Raw genomic sequence first — 26,746 nt, 5'->3', positions numbered from 1 at the left:
TGCTGCATTAAAGAGTTTGACTCCATTTCTGATGCTTGACCGCTGACTTCTTTCTAAACCTCATGTTCCCTTTCCCTTTTGGCTCCTTATATGGACAGGTTTGACAGGCAAGTTTGCATGCTCCTTCTCCTTTGGCACCTTAAATGTCACAAGTCTCCAGCCTCCATGCAGCAACTTTTCCCCAGCTCCTTCCCTTAGCCACCAAGGTCCAACCCACTCCCCCGGACCTGCTGCTCTGCACAGTCAGCCTAGACCTGCTTGTGACTGTCCAGATCTCCCCAGGAGTCCTCTGTGTGAATAAACTTTCTCTTAAATTCTCTTGGTATGGGGCGCCTGGGTGGCTCAGTCGTTAAGCGTCTGCCTTCCGCTCAGGTCATGGTCCCAGGGTCCCGGGATCGAGCCCCGCATCGGGCTCCCTGCTCTGCGGGGAGCCTGCTTCTCTCTCTCCCACTCCCCCTGCTTGTGTTCCCTCTGTCACTATATCTCTCACTGTCAAATAAATAAATAGAATCTTTAAAAATAAATAAATTCTCGGGCGCCTGGGTGGCTCAGATGGTTGGGCGTCTGCCTTCGGCTCAGGTCATGATCCCAGGGTCCTGGTATCGAGTCCCGCATCGGGCTCCCTGCTCCTTGGGAGCCTGCTTCTCCCTCTGCCTCTCTCTCTCTCTCTCTCTTTCTCTCTCGCTCTGTCTCTCATGAATAAATAAATAAAATCTTAAAAAAAAAATAAAATAAAAATAAATAAATTCTCTTGGTGTATACAGCATCAGCTTCGGAAGTAAATTTCGGTGGGGGTCCATGGCACGTGTGTGGGGTGACCACCAAACATCCACATACAGATCACTTCCTCAGGGGAGTGTTCTGGTGCATAAGGTTTAACGGCTGCTGGAAGTTACCTCATGAACGCTGCGCATGCAGGGCTCATCCTAGCTGTGATTCCTTTCATGCTGAATGAAGCCACAGTGGTAAACCACCCTTTTCTAGATTTACTGCACTCATGTGCCTCCCTCTCATGCACTGGAGCTGAGCAACGTGCCGCCTGGGCTGAAAGCTTTTTGACACTGACTGCAATCCTAAAGGCTTTATCTGGTGTGAACTCTGGTGTTTAATGAAATTAAATCTGCAGCTAAAGGCTTTCCCACACTCGCTGCACTTGCAAGACCTTTCTCTAGTGTGAGCTTTTTCATGGTGAATAAGGGTGGAGGGCTGGCTAAGTTTTCCCACATTTAGTACACTTGTAAGGGCCTTCTCTAGCATGAACTCTATCATGCAGAACAAAGTAGACACCCTGGCTCAAGGCTTTGCCACATTCTAAAAAAATATATACATTTTACTTATTTATCTGAGAGAAAGAGAGACAGCACAAGCAGGAGAAAAGGGCAGAGGGAGGGGGAGAAGCAGACTCCCTGCTGAGTAAGGAGCCCGACGCAGGGCTCAATCCCAGGACCCTGAGAGCATGACGCGAGCTGAAGGCAGATGCTTAACTGACTGAGCCACCCAGGTGCCCCAAGGCTTTGCCACATTTGGTGCACTCATAGGCCTTTCTTGTTTGCAACATCTGGTGTGGAATTATGTGGAATTGGTGGTTGAAGGCTTTCCCACATTTGCCACATTCACATGGCCTTTCTTTGATGTAAACAATCTGGCGCTGAACAAGGGCTCGGGTTTCACTAAAGGCTCTCCCACAATGGCTGCACTCATAGGGCCCTTCTCCAGTGTGAACCTTCTGGTACTGCATAAGGTTAGACACGTGGCCAAAGGCTTTCCCACATTTGCTACACTCAGGGCCTTTCACCAGCATGAACCTTCTGCTGCTGATTTAGAGTATAACTTTGGCAGAAAGCTTTTCCGCACTCCGTGCACTTGTAAGGCCTTTTCCCAGAGTGAATTTTCTCATGCTTTTTCAGTTTACATGTGTGGCTGAAGTTCTTCCTACTCTCCTGACTCACATAGGATATTTCTCTAGTGTGAATTTTTTGGTGACTAACAAGCACTGATTTCTTCTTGCAGACATTTCTATTTGCTGGACATCTATATAGTCTCTCTTCAGGGTGAGTCAGGTGGCTAAGGAGGGTGGAGCTCTTCACGAAGGCTGTCCCCCATTTGCTGCATTTGAAGGGCTTCTCTGCAGTGTGGACTTTGGGAACTGCCCAATATTGGGGCTGGGTGGGAAGGCCTTCCTGAGCTTGGTGCTCCTTAACGGCTTCCTATCACCGCGGGTGGGTGGGTCTTAGGTCATGGCTGTCTAGGACATCCTTACATGTGCACAGCTTTTCTGTAGCATGCACTCATCACAGGTGAGAGGTTTCTCTCCATACTGAAGTCAGCTGTTTCAGTGGAAGGTTTAAGTGGAACCAGAATTCTCTCCTGCACGCCCCACACGTGTGCAGTTTCTGCCCAGGTCTGTTTCCATGCTTCTCCAGGGACAAAGTCTCTGAAGACTTAACCACCTGGGTTATAGGGGTGGACCTTCTGGCTAGAAGGACCCGCACTGGGAGTCCAGACCTGCGATACGATTTTTCTAGAAACATCTTATTCCAACAGTGTCTCCTTATCTTCCCTTCCACATGAATTACCTGAAAATAGGGAAATGCCCTTTCTGTAGGTCATGGTAGGTGGGTGAGGATGGATCCATCATTAAGTGGTATCTAATAAGCTAAGAACTGATTCCCTGGGTTCATGAGAAACAAAGGGGGCCAGGATCAGGGGGAAAAGAGCAAGTCCTGTTGGTACAGGCTCTGGCCAGGCCAGTGCAAAACATCTCAACAGGGTCAAAGATTCAATGTGGCTGGCAGGATCTGCTGCTCACCCTCTGCAAACACAATGAAGTAGGGATGCTGGGACAGGCAAACGCTGCACAGGAAGAGCCCAGACACGGATGTAACATCCAGTCACTTCTTAGGATTAGGCTTCCAAGGGTTATTTACCAAAACATGAACATATCCTAACAGCTAAACAGAAGCCAACACTGGAGGACCAGACATAGGGAGAGTAGTTACAAGATGAAACGTGAGGAAGGAGAGGTGGGAACTAGACATCAGGAAGAGGAGGCAAGAGGACGGAATGTTCCGAAAGGTGTAAGAAGTTGGACTGAGGTTGGGACAGTGACTTTGGCAACAGGACAGTGATGTGGTACAGGACCATGGCCAGCCACAATTCAACCTAGACCAGACCTCAGCCCATACCTGAATTTCACTCAGCAAGGCCCACCTCTTCTGGGACTCTGTTGTAATGGCTAGAATTGCATCTTCCCAGCTAGATAACCAGAACTCCAGGTCATGCTCCGGCAAAATGACCTTGTGGGATGGAGTGGCCACGAGTCCTGTGGAGGACAGGGCAGGTAACGGGGCCTGCCCTGACTGTTGACCCGTCTGCAGAAGTCAAGAAGCTGGCTTCATCTTTACCATTAGTGAGAAGGAAGCAGGAAGGATGTCACAAAAGGAAACTTTGAGAGGGGTTTTTCAGGAATAGCCAGGGGCTGCTCCTGGCCCTTCGTTCAATCTATCCTTTGCAAGCAATGACAACAGGACCCCCAGAGACTGGCAGTGGCAATTCTAAGGAAGTATCTGCTGGAGAAAGAAAGCAGAATCCGTGGCACAGAGACACCCTGCTATGGAGCCAAACCCAATGGCTTGTTGGAAAGATGGAGAGAACCTTGACCTTTCTCCCCAAGCCACCACAAGCCTGGGGCAGCAAAGGTGGAGTGACTCAGGGACAGCACAAGTGAGTGCCCACAACTCTGAAAAAGAACACATAAGGAGAGGCAGGAGATTCACTCAGTAAGGCTGTGAACATGAAGTCATCCAACATCACGTCCTGGTACAGGATCTTCTGGGCCAGTGAAGAGTCTCCACTCCTCCCTAGAGGTACATGGCCACATCCTTGGGTCACCAGGCCTTGCAGTGAGGAAGACAGCTGGTCCTTCAGGGCACATGAGTGGATATCTTCGAGCCCCAGGCCTAGAACCCAGGGCACCTTCCTCTCTCCCCTGGCAACCCTCTCCCCTATAACACCTCTCAGCTATAACCCCTAACTCCTCAGAAGGAACGCTAGTGTACCAGCATCAGGGCCTTCTCCTTCTCCCAAGACCCACTGGCCACTGCACTGCAGCCACTGCATCATAAAGTAGGAGGGGAAATGGATATCGTCCAATCTGTATATGCCCTATTTCCAGATGGTTCCCTGGACACTCCCCACAGTGTGACCTATGACAAAAATAGCCCCAGGTGCACAAACTTCCCCTAGGGCCCCAGCACCAAGCCGTTGTACTCACTGTTCTGCCTGACTCATGACAGACTCATCAGTTTGTGACAGCTCCTTTCTCACACCCCTAGGTCTTCTTCTTTCGTCTATGTCCTTGGATCAGCCCTCTCAACTCTCCCCAGGCGACTCTGCACGTGGCAGCCAGTGACCCTGGGAATAATAGCCAAGAACCAATTTCCAGTTGATCTTGCAACAAAACCGCCAATGCGGGGGGCACTCAGGGCTAGGGGCTACCCCTGGCCCTTCGTTCAAGGCCTTCCCCACCTGTCACGGTCCTCTCTGCTCCATCTCTCAGCTACAAACACCTGGATTCCCAAATACCCCTGGCCCTCTTACACCTCTGCCTTTGCCTGTCCTAACGCCTTACCAGGTGTGTCCCCACCTGTTCCGCCACAGGACGGCCCTTCAGGTCCCACTAGCTCCACTGTCACTGTGGATAACACATCCTGACCCCTGCACTTGCAGCAGACCGAACCGTCATTCTATAGCAGCATGCCTACAAGGCCTGAGTCCCACTGTGGAGCCTCAGTAGTGTGCAGAACCTCCCTGGACCCTTCCCTGTCACACGCTCTCACAATCTGTCCTCCCTGGGTCCACCATCTCCCAAGTCTGACCCAGAGCCACCTCCCTGGTCTAGGGCTCATTACATGCCTGGACTATTGCTGAAGCCTCCTCTCTGGCCTCCCTGCTTTGGCCCTTGCCCCTCAGTCTGTTCACACACCAGCCAAAGAAACCAGTTAAGAGTAGAGTAAGAATAAAGAGCCAGCGTTTAGTCTCCTTAAAGAAAGCCTAAGCTGCACCCTGAATTCTCCTATCAGGTTCTCTTTCCTCACCAGATGTAAGAAGGATCTGGGGTGCCCTGATGGCTCCCAGTTCAAGCTCACAAACAAGGCTCTGCATGTCTTTGTCTCCAAGCATGAAAAACCCTTTCAAGCCCCTCCCCCTCTTTTTTTGGCAGCACACTGTCCAGTAACGTGGGACACAAAGGCACAGAATGAGAGTGACTCCCATCATCGCAGACGAAGAAATGGAACCGGCAGGAATCGCACGGCACACTCACTCATTCACTAACGTTGGGGCTCCAGGACCCTGGGGTTAAGGGTACTGCCGGGCTTCTGTAAGCAGGACCCTTCACTCTCCAAAGACTTCTGGTGGCGCCGCTGTCCCCATGGTGAGCCCCTGGGGACCGAGGAGAAGCGGCGCGTTAGGGGCTGACCGCTGAAAAAGACCTCCCCCGCCCTCAGTTCCCCCTCGGCGGGTGGAGCCGGGGCGGCGGGCCGCCAGCGCCTCCGAGCCTCGTCCGCCGCTCAGAGCGGTGGAAACACGGCCAGCGCGCCTCTTCTGGGAAGGTCCCCGGGTTGGACGGGCTCTAGCGGAAGTCGGCGGACATCCCCGAGGGCGGTCCATTCCACTTCCGAGAACACCGAGGCTCGCGAAGGTGGGGATGGCAGCTCGTCGGCCCCGCCCGCAGGCGCAAAGGCCCCGGAAAGGGCCGTCCCCGCCTTCCACACTTGGAGCACCTCAAGCCCTGGGCGCCGACGCCCTATAGTTTCCAGAACGCGTCCCCAGCCCAGGGATCAGGGCCCGCGAACAGGCGCACAGCAAGTCGAGAGAAAAACCTCAGGGCGACGCCAACGCTCCGCCCTCGCCCGGCGCGGGACGCACGGACATGCCCCGCACAGCGCAGCGTCTTCCGGGCAGTGTAGTTCACACCGTAAATCCGATTTCCGCGGGGACCGTGGTTCCGGGTCACCCTGACAAGGACCAAGCGGCACCGCGAGGGATGTCGGGAACTGAGGTCCGGCGGGTAGGTTGACCTAAGGCACGTGTGAGGCTCGCCAGCGGCATCGTCAGAAAGGACCTGGCCCCTAGGCCAGACTGGGCCCATTGCGCCGGGTCCCCGTCCGAGACAGCCCTGGTGGACTTGGCATGGGTAAGGGAAGGTCTCCCAAGCTCCGCCTAACGGGATTCCAAGCCCCAGTGTCCTAAAAGCGAAACTGGGGGCGTCCTGCCTGGGGTCATCGTTTTCCCTCCAGGCTGGGACAGTGGGTGTGCGCACCCCATTTTTAGCGGCCTTGGAAGGAAGCATGGAAGTTGTTCCAGGCAGAGGGACCTGCATGTGCAAAGGCTTGGAGGCCATCCAAAGAGGAAGGCATTAGGGAAACTTTAAGTCCTTTACTTATGGTGGGACCAGAAAGCTCCAGGGGAGGTTTCATGCTAGGCCTTTATTCTGAGGGCCCCATGAGCGGAGAAGATCTGTGAACAGAGGAGGGACCTGATCTAATTTGAGCAGTATACCTTTAGTTTCCATGTGCAGAAGTGATGGGGGACCAGATGAAGGTGGAGGTGGGTGAGGACAGAGGAAGAAGGCACCTGCAATTATGGAGGCAAGCGGTGGTGGCAGCATGGACTAGGGTGGTGGTGGCAAAAAGATGTAGGAGAAGTAGTCAGATTCTGGATCTCTTCTGCAGGCAGAGCCATCTGGATTTGCTGATGGATCAAAGAGGGGTGAGAAAGAGATGAGAGGTCCAGAGGACTCCAGGTTTTTAGCCTGAGCAGTTGAAAGAATGGAACTGCCTTCCAGACACATGGGAAAGGGGAAAGAGGAGCAGGTCCCAAAGGAAAAGCAGGAGTTGGGATTGTGTCTGAGCTGCCTGGAGACATCTGAGTGGAAAGGTGTTGTGGGCAAGACTCAGAGATCTGGCGTTTTTTTGTTTTGTCTTTGTTTTTTAAAGATTTCATTCATTTATTCGACAGAGAGAGACACAGCGAGAGAGGGAACACAAGCAGGGGGAGTGGGAGAGGGAGAAGCAAGCTCCCCGCGGAGCAGAGACCTTGACGCGGGGCTCGATCCCAGGACCCTGGGACCATGACCTGAGCCGAAGGCAGACGCCCAACGACTGAGCCACCCAGGCGCCCTGAATCTGGTGTTCTTGAGAAAGGGCTGGCCGGAAGTGTCTTGGAGTGATGGGCTGAGGGCTTGGGCCAGATTTAGGAAGGAGGATCTAAGGGCCTTGGTTACAGATGGCCACTGGATGGAGGGAAGGGTCACTGAGGTCAGGACTGGGGAGCTACGTGAAGGTGGGCACAGAATGGGGACTAAGGGTAACAATCACAGATGCAGTTGGAAGGAGGCTTGGCTTCCCATAGATTTGCGGATACCAATTGCCTTTTGCCTACAGTCCCTCTGGCTGCTATGTGCGGAGGGATCTCTAAGAAGTCTGGGGTAAAAAAAAAAACAAAACATTGGAACAGATAAGGCAGGGCCCCAGGATGTGACAGAAAGACTGTCCAAAACCTATCAGGGCCAGCATAGGGGCCCAGCGTGGGATCAAGCCCTAGTGTGTCTCAGATGTGGAGCCCTGGGGGAAGTCGCTGAGTGTACTAGGGAGAGATTCCAGGGGGAGTATCAGGGAGGAAGCTGTTAAGACAAGAACTAGAGGCCTGGGTCACACACCCAGAACTCACAGCACGGTCAGCTGCCTGGATCACACACCCAGAACTCACAGCACAGTCAGCTGCCCACATGCCGTTGTTGCAAGGTTTGGTGACCCGTGATGACATTGCTGTGGTTTCTCTCAGGAGGAGTAGGGGCCCTTCAGGGGCCAGAGGGGCCTGGTCCATGATGTCACTCTAAGGACATTCTTGGGTTCCCTGTGGGGGTGTTTTTGGACTTGGGGCTGGGCACCAGGCTTCGCTTGCTGACCATGATCTTGTTGGTAAATGTCTTTCCAACTCTGTCCAGTGGGTCTGCCTGTTGAGTCCGCTGGGACCAAGGCCCTTCTGCATCTGGGTTTTAGTCCCCTGACTCCAGTAGGAGGTTCCGGAGACTGTTCCTTGCCAAGCACTCCATACTTTTATGGTCATTGTTTATTGGACCTATAAGGTTATTTTTGCAAAACTTTTCTTGGATGTTTTATCTTGTGAGGTTCCATTTTATTTCCTTCACATCTGTCATGCTTGCCCTGTGACCTGTTGTGGAACTCCAGGAGGGGTGTACTGGACTACTGTGTGGTCATCCAGCTGGAACAATGCAAGGAGCCCTAGCTGCTCACCTGGGTTGATAGGACTCCACCATGGCAGGTTCCTGCAGGCATACAGAGTGTGAGCTAGGTATGGGAATGACTTCGGGGCTGGGTTAGGCTGGTGCTTGACCAGTGCCTCTAAGTCCAATAGCTGTATCTCATTCCTACCATCTTCTAGACCCAAACTACCTCTCATCTGACTCCTGAGCATTAGCTGTCTCCCACCCTCCTCGAGCCGAGCCTCCACATCTGACCCATTCTACTTTCCCCCTGTTGCTTTCAGGTCCTTCAATTCAGCTTCTCCTTCCTGGTCAGCATAATCAAGCCCTCCCCACCCCTCCACCTTTTCAAGATGCTCACACCTGAATCCCTGAACCTGTGAGTATGTTACTTTATTTGGCAAGAGGGATGTCACACACACAAAAAGATGTTACAAATGTGATTAGGTTAAGGATCTTAGAATGGGGATATTATTGTGGACTATTCAGGTGGGCCCTAAATGGAATCACAAACATTCTTATAAGAGAGAAGCAAGAAGGTCAAAGGAAATCCAATACCTTTTCATGACAAAAACTCTCAGAGAACTAGCAATATAAGGGAATTATTTCAACATGATAAAGGGCATCTATGAGAAATCTGCAGCTAACATTATACCTAATGGTGAAAGACAGAAAGCTTACCCACTAAGATAAGGAATGAGGCAAGAATGCTCACTTTCATCACTGCTATTTGACGTTGTACTGGAAGTTCTTGGCAGAGAAATCGGGTAAGAAACAGAAATAAAAGGCATCCTGATGAGAAAGGAGGAAGTAAAACTATCTCTATACACAAATGACATGAAAATCCCAAAGAATCCATAAGAAAGCTACTGGAGCTAATAAACAAATTTAGCAAAGTTGTAGGGTACAGGATCAACACATAAAAATCTGTGTGTTCGGCGCCTGCGTGGCTCAGTTGGTTAAGCGACTGCCTTCGGCTCAGGTCATGATCCCGGAGTCCTGGGATCAAGTCCCACATCAGGATCCCAGCTCAGTGGGGAGCCTGCTTTTCCCTCTGACTCTCTCCCCTCTCATACTGTTTCTCTCTCGCTCACTCTCTAATAAATAAATAAAATCTTAAAAAAAAAGAATGATTAAAAAAAATCTGTGTATTCCTATATACCAGCAATGTACAATCTGAAAAGGAAATTAAGAAAGCTATATTTACAATAACATCTAAAAGAATAAAATAGCTATAAGAATACATTGAAGCAAAGAGATGAAATACGTGTACACTGAAAACTAGAAAACATTATTGAGAGAAGTTAAAAATATCTAAATAAGTGGAAAGTCACCCCATATTAATGGATAGGTAGACTTAATGTTGTTAAAATGTCAATGCTACCCAAAACTACAGATTCAATGCAATCCTCATCAGAATTCCAACAGCCTTTTTTTTTTGCAGAAATGAAAAAAGCTGATCCTCAAATTCATAGGAAACTGCAAAGGGACCCAAACAGCCAAAACAAACCTGAAAAAGAACAAAGTTGGAGCGGGTCACCTGGGTGGCTCAGTCGTTGGGCGTCTGCCTTCGGCTCGGGTCATGGTCCCAGGGTCCTGGGATCGAGCCCCGCGTTGGGGGGGGGGGGGTCCCTGCTCCGCGGGAAGCCTGCTTCTCCCTCTCCTGCTCCCCCTGCTTGTGTTCCCTCTCTCGCTGTGTCTCTCTCTGTCAAATAAATAAAATCTTAAAAAAAAAAAAAAAACGAAGTTGGAGCACTCACACTTTCTGATTTCAAAACTTACTACAAAGCTATAGTAATCAAAACAGTGGATAGTGGCATACAGATAGACATATACACCAATGGAATAGACTTGAAAATCCAGAAGTAAACTGATACAAAACCTATACAACTATTGCTAATTGATTTTTTACAAGGGTGTCAAGGCCATTCAATTAGTACTGAATCTTCAAAAGATGGTGCTGAGACAACTGGATATCCTCATGCAAAATAATGAAGTTGTAGCCCTAACTCACACCATATACAAAAAATTAACTCGGGGCGCCTGGGTGGCTCAGTCGTTAAGCGTCTGCCTTTGGCTCAGGTCATGATCCTCAGGTCCTGGGATTGAGCCCCATGTTGGGCTCCCTGCTCAGCAGGGGGCCTGCTTCTCCCTCTCCCACTCCCCCTGCTTATGCTCTCTCTCACGCTCCCTCTCAAATAAATAAAATCATTAAAAAAGTCTTAAAAACAAAAAATTAACTCAAAATGAATCAACAACATAAATATAAGAGCTAAAACCATAAAATTCTTAGAAGAAAACATAAGGATAAATCTCAGTGACCTTTCATACGACCTCGGATTTGTGACACCAAAAGTTAAGTAACAAAATTTAAAAAAATATATAAACTGGGGGCACCTGGGTGGCTTAGTTGGTTAAGTGTCTGACTCTTGATTTTGGAGTAGGTCATGATCTCAAGAGTTGTGAGATCGAGGCCTGTGTCGGGCTCCACACTGGGTGGAGAGCCTGCTTAAGATTCTCTCTCTCCCTCTCCCTCTGTCCCTCCCCCTCCCTCTCTAAAAGAATTAAAATAAATTTTATAAAAGATAAATTGGACTTCGTCAAAATTTAAAATGTTTGTACATCAAAGGGTATTCATTACAAACACAGTGAAAAACCAACCAATAGAATAGGAGAATATATTGGCAAATCATATATCTGATAAGGCTTACTATCCAAAATACATCAAGAACTTAATAACAAAAAGATAAACAACCCAATTAAAAAATGGACAAAGAATTTGAACAGACATTTCTCTAAACAAGATATTCATATGGCCAATAAGCACATGAAAAGATGCTCAACTCATTAGTCATTAGAGGAATGCAAATCAAAACATGAGATACCATTTCAAACCTACTAGGATTGCTATCATGAAAAAAAAAAGAAAAAGAATGGTTAGAGTGTGGAAAAACGGGAACCTCATATGCTGCTGGATGGAATGTAAAATGGCACAGCCATTATGGAAAATAGTTTGGCAGTTTCTCAAAAAGTTAAAGATAGAATTACCACATCACCCAGCAGCTTCACTCCTAGATACATACCCAGAGATTTGAAAACAGGGACTCAAACAGATATTTGTATGCCAGTGTTCATTGCTCATTAATCATAATAGCGAAAAAGGTAGAAGCAACCCAAGAGTCCATGAGCAGATGAATGGACAAAATGTGTTATGTGCATACAATGGGATACCATTCACCTATTAAAAGAATGAAGTACTGGTAAGTGTTAAAACATGGATGAACCTTGGGCGCCTGGGTGGCTCAGTTGGTTAAGTGACTGCCTTCGGCTCAAGTCATGATCCTGGAGTCCCAGGATCGAGTCCCGCATCGGGCTCCCCGCTCAGCGGGGGGTCTGCTTCTCCCTCTGACCCTCCCCCCTCTCCTGTGCTCTCGCTTTCTCGCTGTCTCAAATAAACAAATAAAATCTTAAAAAAAAAAAAAACATGGATGAAGCTTGAAAACATTATGCTAAGTGAAATAATCCAGACACAAAAGGACAGGGGCAGTTAAAGGAAATCACTAGAATCAGCAAAGTCATCGGTGGGTGGTAGGTTAGAAGTTACCAGGGGCCAGGGCAGGGGGATGGGGAGTTATTGTTTAATGGGTACAGAGCTGGGGCGCCTGGGTGGCTCAGTCGGTTGAGCCGCTGCCTTCGACTCGGGTCAGGATCCTGGAGTCCCGGGATCGAGACCTGCATCGAGTCCCGCATCGAGTCCCGCATCGAGTCCCGCAACGAGTCCCGCATCGAGTCCCGCATCGAGTCCCGCATCGGGCTCCCTGCTCGGCGGGGCGTCTGCTTCTCCCTCTGACCCTCCCCCCTCTCATGTGCTCTCTCTCTCTATGTCATTCTCTCTCTCAAATAAATAAATAAATCTTTTAAAAAAATGGGTACAGAGTTGCTGTTTGGGTGATGGAAAACTTTTGGAAATAGGTAGTGGTGATGGTTTTAGAACATGATGAATGTAATTAACGTCATGGGATTGTACACTTAAAAATGGTTAAAATGGGCGCCTGGGTGGCTCAGTTGGTTAAGCGATTGCCTTCGGCCCAGGTCATGATCCTGGAGTCCCGGGATCGAGTCCCACATCGGGCTCCCGGCTCAGCGGGGAGCCTGCTTCTCCCTCTGACGTTCTCCCCTCTCATGCTGTTTCTCTCTCTCTCTCTCAAATAAATAAATAAATAAAATCTTTAAAAAATGGTTAAAATGACAAATATTGTGTTATATATATTTAACCACAATTTAAAAAAGAGTAGTAGTAATTATGATCTGAAATTACTTTCCCCCTAAAAAAAAAGTTTTAGGTTCCTCTGCTATCTGAAAATTAAATGTCAGTGAAAACCACATTTTTGTGGAACAAGAAAGTCAAAGGAGGAAGTAGGAGATGCAGCAACAGAAGCAAGAGGTTGGAGTGATGTGAGGAAGGAAGTCATTCTTCCTCAACGACCTGGAAAAGGTAATGAACAGATTCTCTCCTACAGCCTCAGAAGAAAACAGTATGGTAACACCTTGATTTTAGCCCAGCTACTTACTTTCACACTTCTGGCCTCTAGAATTGGAAGAGTAAATTTATGTTGTTTTAAGCCATTCGGTTGGTTTATGGTAATTTGTTACGGCAGCAATAGGAAACTAGCACATTCCCTGCGTAGCTCACTATCCTGAAATGCAAGATTTTAGAGGTGGGTGGGCACTTGTCCCCTCTGGGGATTTGAAGCCCTGGTGTTACCAGCTTTCCACCCAGTTTGGCACTCCTGTCACTAGCACTGAGGCCTGAGAGAATCCCATTTGCAGACAGGCTAATGGGAGAAGCTGCCTCTCCTTTGCATGCACCTATCCTGTGGATTCGTCTGCGGGCAGGCACCCCTGTGCTGTGGCCTAGCTGGGCTCCCTTCTCACCCAATTATCAGTCTCTTTGCCCTGCCCTGGAGCCCAAGGAATCATTCCTGGGTGTGCCAGACACACACTTGTGAAGAAGTACCCAACCCAGGGGCGCCTGGGTGGCTCAGTTGTTAAGTGTCTGCCTTCAGCTCAGGTCATGATTCCAGGTCCTGGGATCGAGCCCCACGTCGGGCTCCCTCCTCGGCGGGAAGCCTGCTTCTCCCTCTCCCACTCCCACTGCTTGTATTCTTTCTCTTGCTGTGTCTCTCTCTGTCAAATAAATAAAATCTTAAAAAAAAAACAAAAAGTACCCAACCCATGCCAAGGTCATCATGAAGCATGGAGTGGAGGAGGGGCTGCTATCTGAGCAGAGTTTATCTGTACCACTGGGGTCACAGGCTAAGACCACCAGGCAGCCCTGAAAACTGGAAAGCCTACCTCAGTGACATGCATGCACACGTCTTCAAAGACACCTGGCTACACACCAAGGAAGCACCCTGGATGAAAGCCGTGACATGGGTGACATGGGGAGAGGCTCCTAGTTCAGCTTGAGCCTCCACCAGTACTGGAAGCATCACGGTGGAAAGAAATGCTGCGGAAGGGGCGTGGGTGGGCCTCTTCTGATCCCAGCCTGCAGTGCCCACTCATGGAGATGCCCTTTCCCTGCAGACCATGGAAGTAAGTCCTCCTGACAGATATGACCTTTCGGCAGGACCCCTCCTCTGACAGGGAGAAGCCATGGGGCCCTAAGTGTATAGTGACCAGGAACTGACCTGCTATGGCCAAGGAGACCTGCAGTGTGTCTACTGGCAGCTCAGGGAAAGCTGCCCAGCTTCATGGATGTGGTTAGGTCTGCACATGGCACCTGTAATGTTCTAAGGACCACTCCCTTTCTTACCTCAGACTGCTCTGGACTGTGTGACAATAAAGACCAGGTTAATTACATCACCTTAAAGCTAGGGGTATGGCTGGGGAGGCAGGGAATAGAAATGAGTCATTGCCAGCACGCAGTGGTTCTCAGTGATGATAGCAACATCTGCTTCTGAGGACACAGTGGGAGGGCAAAGGGTGACACTCTGTGGCAGTGACCTTGCCTGCTGGGTTCCGGTCTCTCTGTCTCTTCCCTAGGATCTACACCCTGTCACTCTCACTGTAGGTCTTATGGTGGTGAGCCTGCCTACAGGGGTCTGTTTTTTTCTGGACAGGCATAGAAAGATGGCTTCATCTTAATTCTCTCAATCTGTACTGCCTCCCTGCACCACTGTTTATAAAATATTTTATTTAGTTAGTTATGAGAGAGAGTGCGCTTGTGCAAGCAGGGAGAAGGGTGGAAGGACACAGGGGAGCGAGTGCGACAGGGAGAGAGAATCTTGAGCAGACTCCACGCTGAGCACGGAGCCCGATGTGGGGCTCGATCGCATGACCCCAAGATCATGACCTGAGCTGAAACCAAGAGGCAGATGCTTAACTGGCTGAATCACCCAGGTGCCCCCTCCCTGTTCCCCTTTTAAGGACCTTTGCTATTACATTGTCCACCCACCCGCCACCTCAAATAATCCGGAATAATCTCCACATCTCAAGGTCAGCTGATTATCAACTTAATTCCACCTACCATTTAAGTTCCACCTTGCCATGTAATATAACTTATTTACATGTTCTGGAGATTAAGACCTGGACATCTTTGGGGTCATCATATTCTGCCTACCACAGTACAAGAATATACTTTTTAAAAAATTTGAACATTGCCTACATGGCTACTTGCTAGGTCAAGGATAAGTGCATTTTATATTTTGATAGATGTCAACAATGATTCTCTAGAGAGGTGTTTCCAATTTACCCTTCCCTGGCAGTGCTGTGAGAGCCTTGGGATGATGATGATGACAACAGCAGCTCTCTTATTTATTCAGTAGCGTTAACCTTAAAAATAAAACAGTTACTTTACCAGCAAAAATGGGTTTATTTGGGAATAGGAGGGAATTACAATTCTGGACATGCAAGCTAGAGCAAAACTGCAGGCAAGTCTAACAAAGGAGAAGAATGTTATTTTATGCCGAGGAAGGGCTGTTCTGAAGGAAGGTCCGTTGCAGAAGGGCTCAGGGTGATTAGTTTCTCCCTGGCTGAATTGCAGGGCCCATTCATTTCCTGTAGGAGATGCAATGCACATCTTTTCCTGCTGGGGCCTGTAATCGGGGATTTCTTTCCTGAAGATTCTTCTGTTGGTAATTCTTGACTTCCAGTCGCACCAAGTGAGAGCTCCCCCTTTCACTCCATCTTAGTGAGGTTCCCCTTTACTAGGTTTCACAGCACTGCGTACCTGGCCCTGTGCTGAACACTTCCCATGTCACTTCTCATGAGTAAAGTTGTAGTATTTGTCAAATTTCATTACTGGATTTTGAGTCAGAGCTATTGTGGGAGAGCATCAGGACCCCCAAGAGCGACAAGGCACAGAACGTTTAGGCTCATCCCAGTCTCTGAGGGGGGACAATGCACAAGTGAGGCTGTTCCCCAGGGCCCCCTCAGAGCCGTCCGCCCACTCCAGAATGCGGGTCACCCGCATCTCCGAGGGAGGAAGTCTGCAGTAGCCCCTGGGAGGAAGCTAAAGCACACCGCGGCCATTCTGAACCTCGGGCTCCACTTCCCAGTGCCCCTTGCGCGGCCGCTTGGGCGTTGCCGGGGGAACTTGCGGGCGCCCCAGGCCCGGCCTATGCGGGGCAGAAACTACAGCGACCAGAAGGCTACGGGGAACGGCGGCGACCGACGAGCCAATCACAGCACAGAAGAGCCACTTCCTGCGGCCCCCCCCCGGACTTCCGGCGTCTGCCTTGTGGACGTTCATTTCGCTCTTGACAGGTCGTGGAACGGCGCCCTTGGGGACCGGAGCTCCGGGTCGGGGCCGCTTTCCGGGCGCCTCCCTGGGACCCAGCCGGGGGGACACTAAGGAGGATGAGACCACCTGCCGCGCCTCGTCCCAGCCCACCTCCTGTAAGGGGGCTGCCTTCCTCCGCACTCGCCCTCCGTCCCCTCTGACTGACGCCCCCATTGCGACGGGCGGCGGGCGGGCACCTGGCCCAGTGGAGCTGTGCGGATCGGCTGAGCACTCAGGGCCTGCCCGGGTCCGATGGCGGCGGCGGCGGCGGCGGCGGCGGCGGCGGCGGCGGCGGCGGCGGGGCTGGCGGACCCGGCGCGGGTGAGTGGAGGGCGCCCGCCGCCCTCGCTCACCGCGTCCCCATGCGCACGGCCCGGGGTCCACGACAGAGGGCAGTGGGGAGTCCCTGGACGCTCCTCCTCCACCTTCACTTCTCTTCCTTTGCTGCTGGGACCCTAGGATCACCCCAAGCCCGAGGTCCTGAGTCCTAGCCAGAGGTTATGTGGGAAGTTTCACAATTCTGGAATCCAGCGGGGCAAGACCTGGAGAGCGGTTTCAGGCATAGGGCCCGGGATGCGCAAGCGCTTAGAGAGGAGGCTGAGCTGGGGGTGTTCGGGGAACTACAGGTCTCCGTTATGCCTGGTGGGCAGGCATCAGGCCTGGAGCGGCATCCTGGGGAGCTTGGCCTGAGGGTGGCGGGAGCCACGGACGGTTTGGAGGAGAGGAGAACGGTGATCTGACTCGGGTGTTCACAGGCTCCCTTGGGCTGCAGAGTGGAAAAGAGAGGTAGGGTGGGGTAGGGTGAGGTTGAGGGGGCAGAAAGGGAGGCCCGTAAGGACGCTCTTTTACTAGATCAAGTGGGTGATGGTGTCTTGGCCTGAGTGGTGACTGGAGTTGGGAGAAGTGGTTGGATTCTGGATCTTTCTTTTAAGCCAGCCAGATTTTATGATGTGCAGCGAAGGGGAAGAGGCTGGGATAGCTCCATGGATTTTGGCCTCAGTTACTAGAAGGTGGAATTGAAGTGCACCGACTGAGATGGGGAGGTTGCTGGGTCGAACAGGTTTCAGGGAAGATCAGGAGGCAGACTTTGACCCTGTTGAGGCTGAGAAGTCCTAGAGACTTCGAGTTGGAGGTACTGAACGGGCAGCTGGACATGCAGGTCTAAGTCCTGCCGAGGAATTCCACTTGGGAGACATCCAGCCAGCAGTGGTCAGCATGTGAGCTGAGGTGGAGCTCTGGCTCGGACTGGAGAGGGGACATCTTCAGCTTATGGTGAAGGATGCCCTGCAGGGGCAGCTGAGGACTGGGTGGCTGGCCCGGGTCCTGGGCAGGGTTGGTGGGTGTCCCAAGGTCAGCTGAAGGGAGGAGGAGCCTCGAGAGAAGGTGTGTTGAGAGGAGGGTCCAGGGAGTGACCAAGGTCCCTGGGACAGAGGCTGAGGCATACTGGAGATGCAAGTGGCATGACAGTGGAATTGAGGCTCATGTTGAGTCACCTCTCTGTGGGCTCACCAGCATTTCTTGGCCACCCTCTGTGGGGCCTGAGGGTTTCAGTCAGGATGGCAGATCAGCCCCGTGGCAGTCAGCTGCGAGGGTCCCAGGCCTGGGGTGGGAGGTGGTGGGGCTGGGCTTCGTGCATCAGGAGGAAAGAGGAATCCTGAGGCTGTGATGAGGGGACAGCATGAGTAAAGGCAGAGAGACTTGGAGGTCCCAGAAGTCTTCGTGGCCCAGCCTGGATGGTTACGGGTTGAAGGCAGGACTAGGGTCAGTCAGAGAAACTGAGGGAAGGCTGGGTGCCACCTCTGGAAGTTGGGACTTTTGGAAGTCCGGGCCAGGATGGGTCCTGGTTGACCTCACCCAGTTAGCCACATTTTGGACACCCATTTGCAGAGTGATACGTAGGGCTGCTGGGAGGAAGAATGGCCCATGGGATGGTGGTGGGGTCTGGAGATGTGTGGTACAAAGATGGACGTGCACGTGCAGAGGGAGTATGAACTGATGGACTAGAGTCCTGGTCCTGGGGGCCTACGCGAGATGAGCCCCCATGTGGTTGTTCTGGGAGGCAGGATCTGGGCAGCCAAGGGAGTTGCCTGGTAGGAGGCAGTGAGACCCCACAACCAGGCCCAGCGCTTGTGGCAACTATCTGCCCACCTCCCTGCTGTGTGAAGGAGGCCACAGTGATCAGTGGGACACAAGGAGACAGTGGCACCCATGGCGTGGGAGCTTAGGGAGAAGGGTGACCTAGGAGTGTGTTGGCAGGGGTGATTTGGGGCTTAGAGACTACCCACCAGAAGGGTGGCAGCATGTAGGTCACAGGCCTAGGTCTGGATGGGTTCATCTTTGTATTTTTTTGTTAGGTTTTTTTCACTGCCCTGTGGTCTGACTTAGCTGTCCTCATCATGACAGGACTGGGGGACCTTTGAGGACGTGGCCGTGTACTTCTCCCGTGAGGAGTGGGAGCTCCTTGATGAGACTCAGAGGCACCTGTACCACGATGTGATGCTTGAGAACTTGGCGCTTGTGGCCTCACTGGGTAAGGCCCTCCCACCCCCCAGCTTCCTCTTCTAGGCTCTGTCCTTCCTTTTCTCCCAGGAACAGCTCTTTCTTCCTACAGCTGAGCAAGGGTGTTGCTTCCTCCTCTGGGCTATGTGCAGTGTGTGCAGAGCTGGGGTACAGGCACAGCCTGCTCCTTTCCCTGAGGAGCCCCAATATCTGCTTCCCTTTCTGGGGAAGGGCTCAGGACTGAGGGTCTCAGTCTGGCTGCCTGAGTTTGGCTAGAGCAGTGGCACCTCTGTGCCCAGGTTCTTCTCCCCTTTTTATATCAGACATTTCCAGGAGCCTGGCTATGTCATGGACTATAGACACTGATGTGGTTATTCCTCGTGATGACCACTGGGCTCTTCCTGTGAGATGCTCCTCGGAGGCTTATTTTGTAACATTGAGTTTTCTTCCCAGTTGCAAAGATGACGTGAGCTCCCTCTGGTCTGCCACAGGGTAGGTTGCCCTTGGCTGGCCCAGCCACTCACCCACCCTGTCTTTTTCCCAGGACTTAAAACTTTCAGGTCCTGTGTGGTTGCTCACCCGGAAAAGGACAAAGAAGCCTAACAGGGTAGACATAACTCCATATACTGCAAGAGAGGCTGGGAGGGGGTCTGGCTCTAATAAGTGGGAGCTGGAGCAGAGGTGACATGGGGGCTGGGTTCACACTGTCCTGGGCACCTGCCCTATATCCAATAGTGTTTGTTGCTGGGGCCAGTAGCCGGACCTTATTCCATTTTCCTTCCTCATTCTAGACACCACATTCTTGCCATTTCTACTTTGTCCCTGGACACTGCTCTGATCTCTGTGTCTTCCTCAGTCCCCTCCACTCCTCCCTTTACAGGGATGTCCCACATTAGCCCACAGTCAATGTATTATGAGATGTGCACATAGCCTCATATAGGCTTTAAGCACCAGATGCCTGGTTGCAGCTGCATTTTCCTGGGCTCGTGCACACCACTCTGTGTCCCCTGTTCCTATCAGAGATCTGGGGCCTGCCTGTACTGGGTCCTGCTGAAAGCTGAGGAATTGCAGTTCCTGCCTCTCCTCCCAGCCGGAACCCTACACCTGTGTTCTCACGTGCTGAATCTTCATTTTCGGTGGTTTTCCTGGGCCCAGTGCTGCACCACAAGCTCTACCTCACCCTGACTTGAACCCTCAGACTCACTGCTAAATTTGTCAAATCCACATCTGTGAAGGGGCTGCCCTCTCCCAACAAAGCTTATATACACTTCACCAGTATTTCTCTTTCAGGTTGTTGGTGTGGAGTAGAGGAAGCCCCTCTTGAACAGAGTGTTTCTGTAGAAGGAGCGCTCCATTTCAGGACCCCTAAAGCATGTCCTTCCACCCAGAAGGCTAACACCTGTGACATGTGTGGCCTGGTCTTGAAAGACATATTACACCTGGCTATGCATCAGGGAATATACCCTAGGCAGAAACCGTACAAGTGTGCGACATGTGGGAGAGGCTTCTGGCTCAGTACAAACTCTCACCAGCGCCAGGAGCACCGTGGAGAAAAACGCTTCACAAGTAGCGAACGTGCTAAGGATGTCCTGGACAGCCACGACCTCCTGCAGTATCCACCCACCCATAGCATGCGGAAGCCACACAGGAGCACCACGCACAAGGAGGCCTTCCAACCCAACTCTAGCTTCCAGCAGCAGCAGAGAGTCCACGCCACGCAGAACCCCTTCAAGTGCAGCAACTGTGGGAAAGGCTTTCTAAAGGCCTTCATGCTCCTAGACCACCTGCTCACTCACTCCAAAGAGAGACCCTGCAGATGCCCAACAGGGGGAAATGCCCCTAAAGAGAACTCCACCGTTCTTCATCCCCCAAAAAATCACACTGGAGAAACATCCCATGTGTGTACAGAATGTGGGAAGGCCTTCAGCCACCCTTTTAAGCTGAGGACACATCAGAAAGTTCATACTGGAAAACTGCATCACAGTTGCAGTGAATGCGGGAAAGCCTTCACCCGAAAACACTCCCTTGTTCAGCACCAGCGAGTTCACACTGGAGAACGGCCTTATGAGTGTGGCCAGTGTGGGAAGGCCTTCACTCGCAGCTTCCATGTTGTTCGGCATCAGAAAGTTCACAACACAGAAAGGCCTTATGAGTGCAGACAGTGCCGGAGAGTCTTTAGCTGTATCGCCAGTTTTGTTGAGCACCAGAAAATACACACTGGGGAAAGGCCTTATGCGTGCAATGAATGTGGGAAAGCCTTCATTAACAGCTCTCATCTTGTTCGGCATCAGAAAGTTCACAACACAGAGAGGCCTTTTGAGTGCAGCGAATGTGGAAAAGGCTTCCGGCAAACCTCCAAACTTATTCTGCATCAAAGGAGTCATACAGGAGAAAGGCCTTATAAATGCAACCAGTGTGGGAAAGCCTTCAGTTGCCCTTCCAACCTTGTCCCACACCAGCGAATTCATACTGGAGAAAAGCCTTATGAGTGCTCGGAATGTGGAAAAGCCTTTAGTCAAAGCTCTGCCCTCATTCAGCACCAGAAGGTTCACACCAGAGAAAGGCCTTATGAGTGCAGTGAATGTGGAAAAGCCTTCAGCTATAGCTCGAACCTTGTTAAACACCAGAAAGTTCACACTGGAGAAAGGCCTTATGGGTGCAGCCAGTGTGGGAAAGCTTTCAGTGAGAGTTCCATCCTCAGTCAGCACCAGAGAGTTCACACTGGAGAAAAGCCTTATGAGTGTAACAAGTGTGGGAAAACTTTCCGCTACAGCTCAAACCTCTCTAAGCACCAGAAAGTTCATATTGGAGAAGAGCCACCTGAGTGCAGTGGACATAGGAATGCCTTCAGCCAGAGTTCCAGCCTCAGTCGGCACCAATGAAGGTCATACCAAAGAGAGGCCTTAATATTGTGGCAAATGTGGAAAACCACTAACTAACAGGGGCATTTTCTTGTTCACCTTAATAGAGTTCACTCCTGAGGAAACTTCTGTGAAAGGAAACTTTGTGAAGAAGCCATAAGCCAAAAATTGAAAAATATCCTAACACCCCTACCAGGAGATTGCCAGATACATGGGAAGCTTTCAGAAGCTACATCACATTTTCTAATCTGTCCAGGTGCTTTGCCAGATTATGTCATTGCCAGATGCCATCTCACTTCTACCGGCTGGCAGGTCCCCCCACAGCCTGCCATCTCATCATACTCAGGGAAGGCTGATTTTGTGCTCTCTCATTCCCTGGAGGGAGACATGAGTGATGGGAACTCTTTGGGGTGGCCTCATTTTCATTTCTGCCCTGTCCCCAGTGGTTCAGGCATAGCCCTGACCTCTTTCTCTCCAGGGGGATCTGACTGGAGTCTGAGGACTTGCAGAAGTAGTTCCCTCTTTTGTGGGTATTGGTTTTTTTTGTTTTTGTTCTTTTAAGGTTTTATTTATTTATTCGACAGAGCAAGCACAAGTAGGGGGAGCGGCAGGCTCCCCACTAAGCGGGAGTGCAATGCAGGGCTCAATTCCATGACCCTGGGATCATGACCTGAGCTGAAGGCAGATGTCTCCAAATCACCCAACCCTGGAACTGCCTGTCCCCAGAGTGTGTGATAATAAAGGCCTTCCTGTTGAAGCCATTTTTAGTCTCCATCCACTGTGTGCAGGGGGAGATGGAGGACAGAACTGGGTTCTGACAGGATAAAGAGGGAGAAAGGCCTTAGTGGGAGACCTCAACTTCAACAGCAAGATGGCACACAACAGCGTGCAGTCTAGGCCCAAGGCCTTCTGGGACAGGCTGAAAGTCTCTGGGTTAAATCTTGTGTCCTGGATGCCAGAACAATCTGATAGGCCCAGAGCTTTGGACATTGGGTGTTGCAATCTAGTCCTTCCTGGGCAGCAGGGGTTGGGTTCTTTGTTCCTGGGAATGTCCCACATTCTCCAGTAGAGTTGAAGGGCCACTGTCTCCTGGGACCTGTCCATGAGTAAGGCCCCTGATGTCCAGGTTATCACTGGACGTAAGATCTTCAGGGGCCAGGTAGAACCATAAGTGGGTACAGAAACACTGGTTTTGAGGTGAGGGAGTCAGTGAGACTGGCAAACAGAGGAGATGCTATGCTTTAGTCACATCATACCCACTCACAAGAATTGTGTTCAACTCCACGTTCAGTAACAATCACATCAATGGCTTTCAGTCAGCCATGGTAGAATTTATACCACAAAAAAAATGAACAAACAATAGTTCTTTGAAAACAAACAAAAAACAACTGGGAAAAAAACACCTGATATGGAGTGTTTGCCAAGTTTGTTGACCCTGACTTTGGCCATAGGAGAGACTCAGCTCTGCAGATCTTAGGAAGTCCCGCATACTCTCATCTTGTCCTCTAGCACAAGTCCACTGACCCTTTACGATGGGCATAGCCAGCAGTATGCTGCTCACTGCTGGAGCAAATAACCTAACCTAATGGTGGTGTGGATTCCTGTAGTCTCCCTGCGCTGATCACTTCAAGGCCATCAATGCACAGGCAGGAACCCTGGGACTACAGTCCAGGACTTTTGTAGCTCAGCTAGTATTCTAGGTCAGTGTGGTATCCATGGTCTTCATCATCTGCTGTTTTTTAATGCTACTAAGACAAGGCTGTCCCTGGGTACAGGGATCAGAGAGGATGGAATCAACATTTGATTGCCCCCATTTTCTGGTTTTCCAAGAGTGAGAGATCCATATGCTTATGTGAAGCCTTTTGATTTTTGTAAATGTTGAAAACTTCTATACAAAATTCATAGGTATATAAGCAACCTATATATATGGGCTACACATGTGTTCCTGGTCCAACACTTGGAACGGTCAGAAAATAAGCAAATCAGGCTGTCAGGAGCCCAGGGTTCCCCAGCTATGAAGGCTTTTGGCACAGTGTTTACCCCACAGCATGTAGCAGGGGAGGTGGCACTGTTGTTGCTACCCCACTCAGGACCCCCCAGTTCCCTGAAGCTGACCATGTGAGGGATGGCAGGATCCCAGGCAGGCTTGTGGTCAGCCAAGCATGTGGCAGGTCTGCCTAAGTGCTCCCCGCATCCCAAGGTATCATGGCACCCCTTGGACCTTCTGGGTATAATAATTGCCTTCCATTAACGTGGGGGGCTTGGAGTTAGAACCTAAGTCCATTTGAACCTTGGGGTTTCAGGCTTCCAAGAAAAGGGATCATGGATCATCAAGAGCTCAACTCCTTGTACCCATGTGGCCAGCTACGGTCAGAGAGACCTCAAAACACTGCTCCCAATGCATGAATGAAGTCTTCTGTCTTCTACTCTCCTCACCAGGGATCTGCACACACCAACCAATTTACTGGAACCTCAGTATTTCCCTGGTGGTACCAGAACATAGCAAACAAAGGTCTGTTGGTTCTGAGTGTCTGATCTCTCCACAGTACCAACTTATGTGAAGCTCAAGTCCTCCCAGCTTGATGAAGTATCCAGGGGTCCTTGGCCTGCTCAGGCTTCTCCTTCCTGAGTGTAACAACTGCCTTGCACCAACATGGAAGGGCTGCTTGGGATTAGAGTTCAAGTCCAGCTGAGCCATGTGGAGCTCAGACCTACAATCAAAGTAGGGCAGACACTCATCATGAGAACTCAATCCCTTTTATCCTGAATGGTCACCTGTGTGTAGAGCTTATAAAATGAATTATTTTGGCAAAGAGTCCTTGATTTGGTGAAATGGCCCTGACCTGAACCTGACTTCTGCTCTCCCCATCAGGGCTCTGTGCAAGGCAGCTGGCTTGCTGTGTGTGTGTACGTGTGTAGTTGGGCGTGTGCGTGTGCATGTGCTGGAGCATCTAAAACAAAGCCCTCGTGGCTCAGCGTCTATAAACTGGGGCTACTCATGTTCATCTTGACTCTACAGGAAGATTGTCCTGTGAACCAGCCACGGAAGAAGGCAGTGTAGAGTGATGGTCAGAAGCAGCCCTTCTGATCATCTGAGCCCCAGATCTACTTAGTCCCTGAAGCCAGATGCCAACTGGACTTTTGGGTTCCATGTACCAAACAAAATAGGCCAAGGCAATTCAATAGGGAAAAAGATAATCTTTTCAACCAATAGTGCTGGAACAACTGGATAGCCACATGTAACAAACCTCTAAGTTACCTCAAGTCATATGCAAAAGCTAACTCAAAATTCATCATAGACATAAATATAAAACTTAATAAAACTTCCAGAAGAAAGCACAGTGACCCTGGATTTGGTGGATTTCTTAAATATAACAAAAAGCATAATAAGAAAAAGATAAATCAATTGAACTTGATCAAAATTTTTAATTTTTGCTTTTCAATAGTCACATCAACAAAATGAAAATGCAAGCCACAGACTGGGAAAACTGTCTGCAAAAAAATTCTGACAGAGGACCTGAATCTAGAATAGATGAAAAATTCACAAACCTAGTAAGACAACCCAATTTTTAAAAATGGGCAAAAGTGACTTGAACACTCACTTCACTAAAGAAGATATATGAATGGCAAATAAGCACATGCCTTCTACGTAAAAGGTGTTATTATTTTTTTAAAGATGTTATTTTTAAGTAATCTCCACACCCAACCTGGGGCTAGAACTCAAAACCTTGAGATCAAGAGTCACATACTCTGGGGCACCTGGGTGGCTCAGTCGTTAAGCATCTGCCTTCGGCTCAGGTCATGATACCAGGGTCCTGGGATCGAGTCCCGCGTCGGGCTCCCTGCTCTGCGGGAAGCCTGCTTCTCCCTCCCCCACTCCCCCTGCTTGTGTTCCTGCTCTCGCTGTCTCTCTCTGTCAAATAAATAAAATCTTAAAAAAAAAAAAAAGAGTCACATACTCTACAGATAGAGCCAGCCAGGTGCCCCTAAAATGTGTGCTTTTATTTAGGTTCACAACACTCCCACAGGTGTTCTATCGATAATGAGGTGGTTAAGAGTGCAGACCATGGAGCTACACACACTGTACACTGATGTACCAGCTGCTCTTGGACAAGTTACAAAGTCTCTGTGATTCCATTTTCCCTATATTTAATTGATGGTTCGTATGGCTGTGGCAGATATGAAGGTTTGCAGGTCCTGAGAAACTCTGTACAACATCACCCCACACGGACACAGTCATCAAAGCAGAGTCATGGCTGCCCCATAGACAAAGCACAGGCACTCCAGGCTGCCAGTCTCCAATCCCTATTTCCTCATACCCAGTGATTATCACTTAATATACCCACCTAGTTCTTTTTTTTTTTTAAGATTTTTTAATTTATTCATTCCAGATACAGAGAGAGAGATAGAGAGAGAGAGAACATGAGCAGGGGGAGAAGCAGAGGGAGGGGGAGAAGCAGGCTCCCTGCTGAGCAGGGAGCCCAATGCGGGGCTCAATCTCAGGATCCTGGGATCATGACCTGAGCCGAAGGCAGACGCTTAACCATCTGAGCCACCCAGGCGCCCCAAGTTAAAGTGTCTTTTTAAGATTTTATTTGTCGGGTGCCTGGGTGGCTCAGTCGTTAAGCGTCTGCCTTCGGCTCAGGTCATGATCCCAGAGTCCTGGGATCAAGCCCCACATCGGGCTCCCTGCTCCGCAGGAAGCCTGCTTCTCCCTCTGCCTCTTCCTGCAGCTCCCCCTGCTTGTGTTCCCTCTCTCACTGTGTCTCTCTCTGTCAAATAAATAAATAAAATCTTTTAAAAAAAAGATTTTGTCAGAAAGAGAGAGAGTAAGAGCACAAGCAGGGGGAGCGGCAGGCAGAGGGAGAAGCAGGCTCCCCACTGAGCAAGGAGCCTGATGCAGGACTCAATCCCAGAACCTTGGGATCATGACCTCAGCCCAAGGGAGATGCTTAACCAACTGAGCCTCCCAGTTGTCCCTGAAGTTAAAGTGTCTTTATTTACAGATGACATGATCTGTGTGTAGAAAATCCCAAGGAATCCATTAAAAGTAGTGCTTAGTTGGTTAAGTGTCTGACTCTTGATTTTGGCTCAGGTCATGATCTCAGGGTCGTGGGATCAAGCCCTGCGTCGGGGCTCCACGGTCAGCGTGCAATCTGCTTGAGATTCTCTTCCTCTCCCTCTATGCTGCCCCCTCCCCCCTCTATCTCTATCTCCCTCTCTAAACAATATATATGTATATGCAACTATATGCAATATATATATGCAACAAACAAAAACAAAGCAGAGCTGCTCAGTTTCCCATACAAATCATCA

General features: G+C 50.2%; 2 protein-coding genes and 1 long non-coding RNA gene across 3 annotated transcripts in view; 2 read left to right on the top strand and 1 right to left on the bottom strand.

Annotated features, from left to right (window-relative positions):
* Positions 1–26,746, bottom strand: part of LOC114200933 (uncharacterized) — a 47,454-nt gene that overhangs the window by 12,710 nt on the left and 7,998 nt on the right. The gene's annotated exons all lie outside the window — the stretch shown is intronic.
* LOC114200972 (uncharacterized) lies at positions 7,632–9,992 on the top strand. The gene is made up of 4 exons (XR_003607562.2): positions 7,632–7,805; positions 8,253–8,376; positions 8,572–8,666; positions 9,732–9,992. It is a non-coding gene; the product is annotated as an uncharacterized LOC114200972 (long non-coding RNA).
* Positions 16,361–22,184, top strand: LOC114200938 (uncharacterized). The gene is made up of 3 exons (XM_028093341.2): positions 16,361–16,567; positions 18,474–18,600; positions 19,860–22,184. The coding sequence occupies exons 2-3, from the start codon at positions 18,567–18,569 to the stop codon at positions 21,449–21,451; spliced, it is 1,626 nt and encodes a 541-aa protein (XP_027949142.1). The 5' UTR covers positions 16,361–16,567; positions 18,474–18,566; the 3' UTR covers positions 21,452–22,184.

The sequence above is a fragment of the Eumetopias jubatus genome, unplaced genomic scaffold (genome assembly GCF_037043125.1).
Source record: "Eumetopias jubatus isolate StellerSeaLion01/CBP00866 unplaced genomic scaffold, mEumJub1_p1.0 scaffold_10, whole genome shotgun sequence".
In the NCBI taxonomy this organism is placed as follows: domain Eukaryota; kingdom Metazoa; phylum Chordata; class Mammalia; order Carnivora; family Otariidae; genus Eumetopias; species Eumetopias jubatus.
This window is presented reverse-complemented; position numbering and strand designations above follow the sequence as displayed.

What these genes read in the sequence shown, in the direction of transcription:
- LOC114200938 (XM_028093341.2), top strand. Translation starts at nt 18,567, where the DNA reads ATGCTTGAGAACTTGGCGCTTGTGGCCTCACTGG. An exon ending in GGCGCTTGTGGCCTCACTGG is followed by an intron (nt 18,601 to 19,859) that starts GTAAGGCCCTCC and finishes TTTCTCTTTCAG; the next exon opens with GTTGTTGGTGTGGAGTAGAG.